The sequence below is a fragment of the Stenella coeruleoalba genome, assembly GCF_951394435.1.
Source record: "Stenella coeruleoalba genome assembly, chromosome: 21".
Classification (NCBI taxonomy): domain Eukaryota; kingdom Metazoa; phylum Chordata; class Mammalia; order Artiodactyla; family Delphinidae; genus Stenella; species Stenella coeruleoalba.
In genome coordinates this window covers 25,757,562-25,767,519 of record NC_137167.1, presented here as the reverse complement: position 1 = coordinate 25,767,519, position 9,958 = coordinate 25,757,562, and the positions used below count along the sequence as shown (strand labels likewise).

Below are 9,958 nucleotides of genomic sequence, written 5' to 3'. Positions count from 1 at the left end.
TAACACTATTTATTGCTTGTATCACTCTTTACTACTTGTATCACTATTGCTTGTATCACTATTACTTATACTACTATTTATGGCTTGTATCACTATTTATTGCTTGTATCACTATTACTTGTATCACTATTGCTTGTATCACTATTTATTGCTTGTATCACTAGTTATTACTTGTATCACTATTACTTGTATCACTATTGCTTGTATATTTATTGCTTGTATCACTAGTTATTACTTGTATCACTATTTATTGCTCGTACCGCTGTTACTTGCACCCAGCTGATGCTGAGGGATTGTTTTGCCAGGCACCAAAGTAAAGCAGGGCGGATTCCTGCTGAAACTGGCCCCCAGTCAGCTCCCTTCTCCCTCCATGAAGTCCCAGTTCTAGAAGGTGGTGCAGCCCTTCTCCCTAAACCCACGCTGATAGATTCTGCCCCCTGAACGAGGTTCATCACTGCCCTTCTCCTACTGGTCCACAAAGTGGAAGTACGGGGCTTGGTGAGTGGAGCTCTTGGATTTCAGCTGCCACAAGTCCCTCGTGCAGTCAACAACCATACAGGCCACACCTGTGCCCTCAGAGCTCCCATCTAACTCGGGGCTTAAGACTTGTCTCCGTTGTAGCCCCCGCCGACTAGCGGTTTCTTCTTTCTCTGAACCCCTATAGGTCAGGTTGTTTGCTTATGTGATGCTCTAAAACGCATTTTAAACTTGGGTTGTATGATTTTTAAGGCTTCCGTTCCTGAGGTTCTGATCCTCAGAAGGGCTGGCTGTCAGTTTAAAACATGAGAGTAAGTCGAGATATTTGCTTTCCTACATTAAGTCATTAAACACTCGTCAGAGGCATTGCCCCGGGGTTTCAGGAGGAGGAAGCAGGCATGAGACACGCTGTGCCCCCACCCAGACCCTGTTATTAGTCGGGCCAGGTTTCAACCCCGGACACTGACCGTGAACAATTGAACGTCTCCTGGAGGCTCTATTCCTGTGAGCAATCTCATTTTAAAACCTCCTTATAAGTCAAGGATCACAGCCACGTCCCTCGTTTGAGGCTCAAACTGAAAGCGTGGGTAATGAGTCAATACATTGCACCTGCCCTCACTAATCAAGGTCATTTTAAGACTTCATGTCCTCCAAGCGGCAGGGATCCTAAACAGTAAGCTGTTTGCCCGAGCTGTTTCCCGGCAGCTTGCAGGCTCAGCTGCGTCGAGCTTAGGCTGAGCCGGTTGAGACTGGATAGGAGCACTGACCACTCAACTGCGCCTGCCGGAGATCTGGAGGCCTAGTGACCTTGGGGAGGCCTAGCGCCTAGTTACGCCTGCGCAGAAGGTCCATTACGCACCTTATCCCTTTCCCCGCGCCCTCCCCGCACTGCCCACGCCCCCACGCCCCCCACGCCCCCCCTCGCCTCAGCCCGCTCCCACGTGCCCCACACCGCCAGCCTAAGCCCGCCCCCCACGTCCCCCACACCCCGCCCTGCCCCGCCTCAGCCCGCCTCCCACGTCCCCCACGTCCCCCACGCCCCCGCACGCCCCGCCTCAGCCCGCCCCCCACGTGCCCCACGCCCCGCCCCCCCCGCCTCAGCACCCCCCCCCCACGTCCCCCACGCAGCCTGGTCTAAGCCCGCCCCCCACATCCCCCACGCCCCCGCACAACCCCGCCTCAGCCCGCCCCCCACGTGCCCCACGTCCGTTGCCCCACGTCCCCCACGTCCCGCCCCCCGCCTCAGCCCAGCCCCCACGTCCCCCACGCCGCCTGGTCTAAGCCCGCCCCCCACGTCCCCCACGCCCCCTCCACGCCCCGCCTCAGCCCGCCCCCACGTGCTTCACGCCTCAGCCCACCCCCCCACATCCCATAGCTGCCCGGCCTAAGCCCGCCCCCCACGTCCCCCGCGACCCCTCCACGCCCCGCCTCAGCCCGCCCCCACGTGCCCCACGCAGCTCAGGCCCCACCCTTCCCAGCCGCTTTGTTCCTGACCCGGCAAGGCCTGGCTTTCGCTGAGGTGGGCTTGAGGCTCCCTGTCTCCTCTTGGTGTGGCTGTGAGTAAACCTCTCCTTGCTTCAAACCTCAGTTTGCTGTGCGTTGAGCAAAACGAACTTGGTTTGGTAACAGATTTGGAAGCCGGCCGGGAGGGAGTCCAGAGGAACCTTGGCCCGAGGGTTGTGGCCCCTCTTGGGTACCGGGAGCCGGTGGCCGAGCCTGAGCCTCGGGTCCCTTGGCTCCAGGGCCGTCCCCCAGTTCCCCACCAGGCACCCCGACCTTCTGTGCTTGTTTCGTTTTGTGCCAGAAAAACGGTTTTTGGGTTTGGTTAGGAAGACATTTTCTGGGTGAGTGGAACCGCACCTGCGTCTCCATCGTTGGTTGGTCCTGACCCAATGGTGGCTGGAGGCCCGGCTGGCGGGCGTTTGGGGGACAATAGGAAAGGTCGCGGCTGCTGAGGTACCGGGGTGGGAGGCTGGGGCTCTGGTTTCTGGTCTCATGTGTTCATGTCTGTGTGTGTCTGCTTGTTTTGTTTTTAATCGCAGGGACCAGGTTCAGGAGAAAAGGGAGCAAAGGAGAATGAAACAGGTTATTCTGCTGGCGGCCGCCTGAACCCAGGGAAGAGCCGGACCAAACGGAGGCCCCCGTGAGGGACTCGGCAAAAGGTAGGAGGCCTCAAGGCTCCCCTCCTTGAATGCGGAGCCTGATAGAGGGACCCCCCCCCCCGCAAATGTGGATATTGCAGGCAGGAGGGACGCTGGAAGAGTGCCCCATCCTGAGACTCTTGATGGTAAGCAGGTGGCGCCTCAGGTGCCCCAGGTAACTGATGATGCCGGTGACCAATGATCGCTCCGAGGCCATTATTGTTTTCCATATGGGTGACGTGGCAGTGGGAGTCAAGGGTGGGGCTTACCAGCACAGGTGGTGGGGGGAACTCGGTTTTAAATATCTGGCTTTCTAAACTTTGTTTTGAGACTGTTAGTAATAGGGGTGTGCGGAGAGCCCTTGAGAAAACCTTTTCTCCGGCTGGGAAAGAACCACTGATAGCTTTCCGTACATGCCTGGTGGCCTCACTCCCCTTCTGGGATGAGACGGACTGAATTAAACACCAGGGTTGCCTTTGCCTCTGGACGCTGAGTGGACATTGAAGCACCGCCTGAGCAGACCTGCACGCTGCAGGCTCTATCGCTCTAACCTCAGAAACAGCCTGCAGTGATTCCGGGAGCGATACCACGGAGGGTGAGTCTGGGGGATGGGCGGATGGGGGGTGCTGGGGAGAGCAGAGATGGCCACACCTGTATGGGCCAGGCTCTGCAGGGGGCCAGACATTCCAAACTTAATGCAGTATCCAATAAAGCAGCAAGCAAAGCGTGGGGTGAACTTCTAACAGCCTCCTTGCATTATGAGCCAGTATGCTCTTGCTGGTCACGTGGTGATTGGTCCACAGCTGAATGTGTGTTACGTGATTGAAGAGCAATTAACAAGCTGTAGGAATTCATCCCTAGCCCGTAACCATACTCTGCTAAGGACTCTCTCCACAGACTCTTGTTGGGTTACCATCTTGGACTTGAAGGAGGTCTTTTTTGTACACCCTTGAGGTTTGAATCCCGAGTTGTCTGCTTTCACTGCTGGACAGTTCTTCCTCAGGGAGTTAAAAATTCTCGCAATACTTGGAGAAATCCTGGCGAGACCTGAGGGACCTTGAACTAAACAGGGGAGCCCTGCTCCAGGCTGTGGACAACGCCCTCATTACCAGTGAGACAAAGGACTTCTGAGACCAAGGTATGGGTTTGACTTCCAACTTCTTGGCTGAAAGAGGCTGTCAGGTGTCCAAGAAAAATATAGATTCTCAGCTCTCTGTTAAATATTCTGGGGTTTTGAACTCAAGGACAGAGAGCTGCTCCCTGCCGGGAGGGAAGCTCTAGCCAGGACTGCAGTTGCCACCAGGAGACAACTGTGGGATTCCTGGGAGCGCCTGGGTGCTGCTACACCTGGACCCCCAGGTTTGGACTCATAGCAAAATCCTTTTAATGAAGCTTTTAAAGGCAGTTACACAGAAACCCTAGGCTGAAATCTTGAAGGATAAACATACAGGAGACCGGTTTCATCCCTGCAGGACGGGACGTTATGAGAAATGCGATGGAAAACCGCGACCAAGGTCATCCAAACCTTGCCTGGTTCCAGTCCCCGACACTGACTTCTTCCAGCGGCAGGTGAACCCCAACAGATCTTCAGCTGCTTTTCAGAAGCTGCGAGAAAGAAATCAGGGTGAGTGGGTTTGCTGCAGTGGTGGCTTTGGTCACATCAGATGCTTCAGAAGGCAATTTAAATAACTTGTTATAAGAAGGATCTGTTCTCTTGTCAGTCCTTTGTTTCTAACCTCCCAGGCTTGGAAGGACTTCTGCTTTGGTTGTGCTGGTAACCTATCAGGCTGATCACCTGACTCCTGTCTTTCCCTGGATCCCTAAAAATCCTAAATGTTAACCCTGGCTGGTATTCTCTGTGCCCCTGAGGGATACGTCTTTGCAGTTTCAATTACCAATCTTGGTCCTGTGGCTACCTTGACAGCGGTGTCTGGGTGGAATTTGTTTATTGGGATCAGTGTTAATGTCAAACCAGAAACAAGAAAATACACTCAAATGAGTGCTTGACAGTTTGACTTCTCAAGCCCTTGTTGGATCTATGCCCCTTACGAGCAGGGAGTAGCCAGAGGCATCCTCACCCCTCCCCTGAGGTTGAGGAACGATGAGAAGATGGGGGTGCTGAACCTTGAACCGTGGGTTAAACGCACTCACCTGCCGTCCCTAATGAAGGTTGTGAAGACTTGCGTGGCAGCCTAATCAGTAAGTGTTTGTCGGAGTTGTTCTCCAGGAACTTGGAGTCAGCTGTGTCGAGTTAGGGCTGAGCCAGTTGAGATGGGGTAGGACCACCGGCCCCTCAGCTGGGCCTGCGCCTGCACTGGAGACCTTGTGAACGTGCAGAGGCCTGGAGCCTAGTTACGCCTGAGCAGAAGGACGAGTACACACCTTTTTCCCATTGTGGCTGCCCTGTTTGCTGTCCCATTAGCACCCCAGCGCCTTGCCTTCTGGGAGGCAGACCTGGGATTTGTTCTCCAGCTTGCTTGCTTGGCTGCCTTGCAGTTAAGCACTTCGTGCTGCAGACCTCGGCGGCTTAGCGTCTTGGCTGGCTGTGCACCAGGCAGAACGAACCTGGTTCAGCAACCGTGACTAATTGTGACACGTCGCCTAGGAGGGTGCTCGAATGCACCATCTCCAGAAAGCCCCCATGGGAAACCTGGTCCAGCTGGGCTCAGCACCCTCAGACACTGGGCCTTTCCAGTTGGTCTGAAGACACAAGTAACTCGTTACCAGAAATAGCTAGTCTTTCAGTTGTTTAGGTCTCAGAACTCGGAGGCAATTCCTTCCTCCCAGGCCCGCAGTCCTCCCTTCCCTCCTGGCTAGTGCACTTCCTGAGTGGAGGACGAAGGCTGGAGGAGCCCAGGGCACTGGATCCCGGGGGGTGTAGACCGTCCCCCCACCTCCAGGATGGACACCAGCTGGTCCCGTGGACCGGTCCAGCATCTCAGCTCCCAGGGAGGCGAGCCTGACCCGGAGCGGGGAGCTGACTGCCTGAGGTAAACATCTGGCTTTCGGCGCAGAGGACTAGTAAACGGCTCTCCTAACGCCTAACCCTTCATGGCAGGTGAAGCTGGAGGGGGAGGCTGACGCACCGCAGGCAGAGCTGTGGGCTGGAGGGAGGCCATCCCAGGGAACAGAGGTCACCTGCTGAGGGAACCTCATCGGCGCTCAGCCCGCGTGGGGACCTGAGTCTTCTACCCAGCCCCAGCCCCTCACCCTCGACACAGACTGGGTCCTGTCTGTCTGTCCCTGGCAGCACGGATACAACTCTGCGGCTGTGAGGGCCAGGCTCAGCTTGCAGGTGGAGGAACGAGCCGGAGGGAGGGCCAGCTGCCCGTGGCCGCAAGGCCAGTCGTCGCAGCAGAGACTCAGGCCCGGGGCGCTGGGCTGTGTCCCCACGTGCCGTCCTGTGCTGCGGGCTGAGCGGATGTGCCCTTAGTGCAGCGGACAGAATGCGATTCTCAGCCCGGGGCTTCAACACCGTAAGACCGTGTTTGTGGATTTCATCAGCAGCTGTGACACAGGATTTCCATTCCCTGATTGTACAGGTTTTTTAAATTAGTTAATTTTTGGCCACATTGGGTCTTCGTTGCTGCGCGCGGGCTTTCTCTGGTTGTGGCGAGCGGGGTCTACTCTTCTTTGTGGTGCACGGGCTTCTCACTGCGGTGGCTTCTCATTGTGGAGCACAGACTCTAGGTGTGTTGGCTTTAGTAGTTGTGGCACATAGGTTCAATAGTTGTGGCTCACAGGCTCCAGAGCCCAGGCTCAGTAGTTGTGGCACACGGGTTTAGTTGCTCTGCGGCATGTGGGATCTTCCCGGACCAGGTCTTGAACCCATGTTCCCTGCACTGCCAGGTGGATTTTTAACCACTGTGCCACCAGGGAAGTCTCTGATTGTACAGTTTCAAATGTAACGTAATAGAAACCACAGGTGTAAGTATTTCAGTGTCTTCTGAGCTATGAGGAAGTGGGGTTACTTCACAAGACGTAAGTCGCCTGTGCTGCCACTTCCAAATGAAGATGCGACAGGCAGGCTCCCCTCCGGGGTGGATCAAGATAAGATACTCGGGCTCTACGCAGGGAACCGTGTTGTCACGTCCTGGCTGATCCCGGGGGCGTTGTCGTGTGACCCCCGGGCCACAGCTGGAAAGGGGGTCTCACCCCAGCAAAGCCTCCGTCAGGGGAAGCTGCTCACCTTTAAAAGTGAGAAGCGGACCCCGTGCCGTCAGAGCACCGAGTTCTCTGGAATTACCCGGGGCAGCAGGGGAGGAAGGTGGCCCAGGCCTCTGGGGTCTGGAGGGCTGGCCTGGGGCTGGCCTGTGCAGCCCCTCCCAATCAACCCAAGGGGCCGACTTGCAGGATGGAGCCCTGAGGAACCGGGTACGAGGCAAGCCCAGGGTCACTAACGCTTTTCCAAGAGATGGCAGGCTCTGAATGTGAAGGACAAGGGCCGAGTCCCCCGACCACTGTGGGAAATGCCATTGTTTGCAGGGCTGAGGAGAGGGTGGTGGGCAGCTGTGCTTCCTGCACGTGAGACCCCCGCCTGGTCCTGCGCTGAGGGTAGGTGCTCCTTGAGTGGGACCCTGGGTGACTTTCCTGGCACTGGGTCAGATAACATATTTCTCCCGAGTAGCTGCCGCTCACGTTTCTGCTGTTCCCCACGGGCTCCGGCGACCACTGCTCTGTGCTCTGCAGATGCTGCGTTTCTTACAAATCCAAGGTTTGTGGCAGTCCCGCGTTGAGCAAACCTGGTGCCGATTCTCCAACTGCATTTACTCACCCTGTCGTGTTTTAGTTATTCTTAGTGTTTCAAACTTCCGTTATTTGATGTGTGACAGTGATTTTACTGATTCTGACTTGGAAAACTCAGGTGCTGGTTAGCGTTTTTTAGCGATGAAGTGTTAAGGTGTATAGGCTGTTCAGGTGCAAGTCCGTATACATAACAGGTTGAAACATAGTGTGAACAAGGTTTATATGCACCGGGACACCCACCAAGTCATGTGATTCGTGTTATTGTGATCAGTTTCCAGTGATGGAGAGATCTTGGATTCACATCTGAGGTCTGCCTGTCACACGCCCTGGGGGAGCCTGTGGAGCTCTGGGAACAGGACTGGGGCTCCAGGAACACTGTGCCCCCCTGCACCCTGTAGAAGGGACAGCCTGGACCAGTGTGACAGAAGTGACAAGTGGTCTGGAGCAGAGGAGGGTCACAGTCTCTCCTGGACCAAACTGGTTGGGCTTCTCTGAGCAGTTCCCAACTAGGCCCTGACCCTTCAGGCTTCAGCGTCTGGATTTTCATTGTTCATTTCAGCAAGATTCCTGTCAGTTTAGTCAGAGCTCCCCAGGCTCAACTTCTGACCACCATCAACATCTGGCTGGATTCCTTATTACTCGTCCTCCCCCTAATGAGGTCTCACTCTCTGGTCTGCCCTCAGCATGAATCCTGTACGTCGGTTCAGTGCTGTGATCTGAATGTGTGTCCCCCAAGCTCCTGTCGAATCCTAATGCCTGACGTGATGGTGTTGGCCTTTGGGAGGTGATGATGTCATGAGGGTGGAGCCTCTGTGAATGGGATTAGTGCCCTGATGAGAGCCCCCAGAGAGCCCCCAGCCCTTCCCGCATGTGAGGACACAGGGAGAAGACGCTGTCTGTGAACCAGGAAGAAGCCTCACCAGACGTTGAATCTGCCGTCACCTTGGTCCTGGACGTCCAGTCTCTGGGCTGTGAGGACTCGACTTGTGTTTAAGCCCCCAGTCCGGTCCTGTTAGAGCAGCTCAGACAGACGCCTCCACCTCTGCTGTTTCCTCTGACTGCCCGTTGGTGGCACCACCCTGCTCCCGGCTGTCACCCCCGCACCACAGTGGGAGGTGAGTCCGACTTGTCCCCCATGTACAACCCCAGGGCAGGAATGAATCCCTGTCGCCTGGATCTTCTTCTGTCTTGGCAAGTGTTGGGTGGGACAGCGACGGGACCTAAGGATAGAGGGGTGGCTGCCGTGCGTCCTGTCAGGCAGTGTCCTCATGTGTTTGGTCTCAGGACTGGGCGACAACTGACTTCACAGAGAGAGTGGAGCTGGGATTTGGTGGGCTGTATCGATAGTTGTCTCGGTTTTCACTTATAGTAATCACTAAAATATAGTAAACCCGTTACATACTAACAAAACATTTCCTGTTTTGTGAGAACTGCTTTCCAAAAACAGCTCTCCACTGAGAAGAGTAAATTACACATTTTTGTCATCTTATCCTCGACTGACAGAAGCGAGAAGTGTTAACACCTGTTTCTGAATTTGTTGGTCGTAACGGTACCAGTGCCCGGAACCCTGGCCCGTAACTGGGGGAACGTGAGTGTGGAGGGAATAATGCCCTGGGGCTGATGGGAACCCAGCTGTGACCTCTGGGGCCCCAGGCCACCCCCGGGCAACTGCATCGGCAGCCTGGCCGGCATGTGAGGTCTGTAGCTCCAACCCTGAGAGCAGGGCTGCTGGGGGACCTTCAGCTGAGGGCGGCTGTGTGCCCACTCCAGCACCAGGGTCGCTCTGCCGTGTGGGCCGGGCTGTAGGGAGCAGCGGGACGACGGCGGAGGCTGGGAAGCTGGGGAGACATGGGTGGAGGTGACGGTGTGCCTTGCGGGCAGAGTCAGCGGGGCCTGCTGACGGAGTGGATGTTCAGGAATCACACGGTGGAATCGAGGACGCTGCCAGGAGTTGTGACGTAAACAGGCAGTGAAGATGAAGCTGAAGGAAGACAGGCCGTCGAGAAAATCAAAGCCGGTTTGGGGTGAAGTGGAGCCCGACGCCTGCCCGACACGGTGGACGAGATGTTCGAGGGAAGCTGGCTGTGCAGCCGGGGCGGAGGTAAAACCCGGGAGCCTGTGGGGAACAGATGTAGCTGAAAGCTGGGCTGGGGGGCGCCCGTGCAGGGCACGATGGGAGAGGCTGGGAGATGGGGGAAAGCAGCGGGAGGACGGAAGGATGAAGACGGTAGTGTTCAGGACCCCCAGGAGGAGCCTCGCGAAGGGGGAGCGAGCGAGCGAGTGAACGCCATCAGCGTCCGGTACCAGTGCCCATGGGGCGGGGCGGGGCGGTGGGAGGTGGTGAGGGAGCCAGGCCTGTCGATGTGGGGGGCAGAGGGCGCTGGGGGGGCGGGGGGCGCGTGTATGGGAGATCCTTGCCGGGTGTTCCGAGAAGAGGGAAAGTGGCGGTTGGAGGAGTGAACTCCCGGGACCTCTCAGCATCAGGAGCTGTCGCTGCGTTTGTGGGGTAACCTTCATAAAGCAGAAGAGGAAACGGTCAGGTGCAGGGAGAGGGCGGCTGCTGAGAAAGGCCTGGATGGGCCCCTGGCGCCAGC

General features: G+C 56.5%; 1 protein-coding gene across 46 annotated transcripts in view; it reads left to right on the top strand.

The window, feature by feature from the left end:
- Positions 1-1,949: 1,949 nt before the first annotated feature.
- Positions 1,950-9,958, top strand: part of LOC307179639 (uncharacterized protein) — a 51,899-nt gene continuing 43,890 nt past the window's right edge. For 33 of the 46 annotated variants that reach the window (XR_013825470.1, XR_013825471.1, XR_013825482.1 and 30 more), the window contains exons 1-5: positions 1,950-2,033; positions 2,520-3,213; positions 3,516-8,479; positions 8,868-9,465; positions 9,603-9,664. Coding sequence is in view for 26 of the 46 variants with exons in the window: in XM_079909091.1 (XP_079765217.1) it covers positions 9,340-9,465; positions 9,603-9,664 (188 nt within the window). In the remaining 20 variants the exon portion in view is untranslated. Of the gene's footprint in view, positions 2,034-2,519; positions 3,214-3,515; positions 8,480-8,867; positions 9,665-9,958 lie in introns of all 46 variants that reach the window. The other 13 variants (XR_013825472.1, XR_013825473.1, XR_013825475.1 and 10 more) reach the window with 13 other exon arrangements.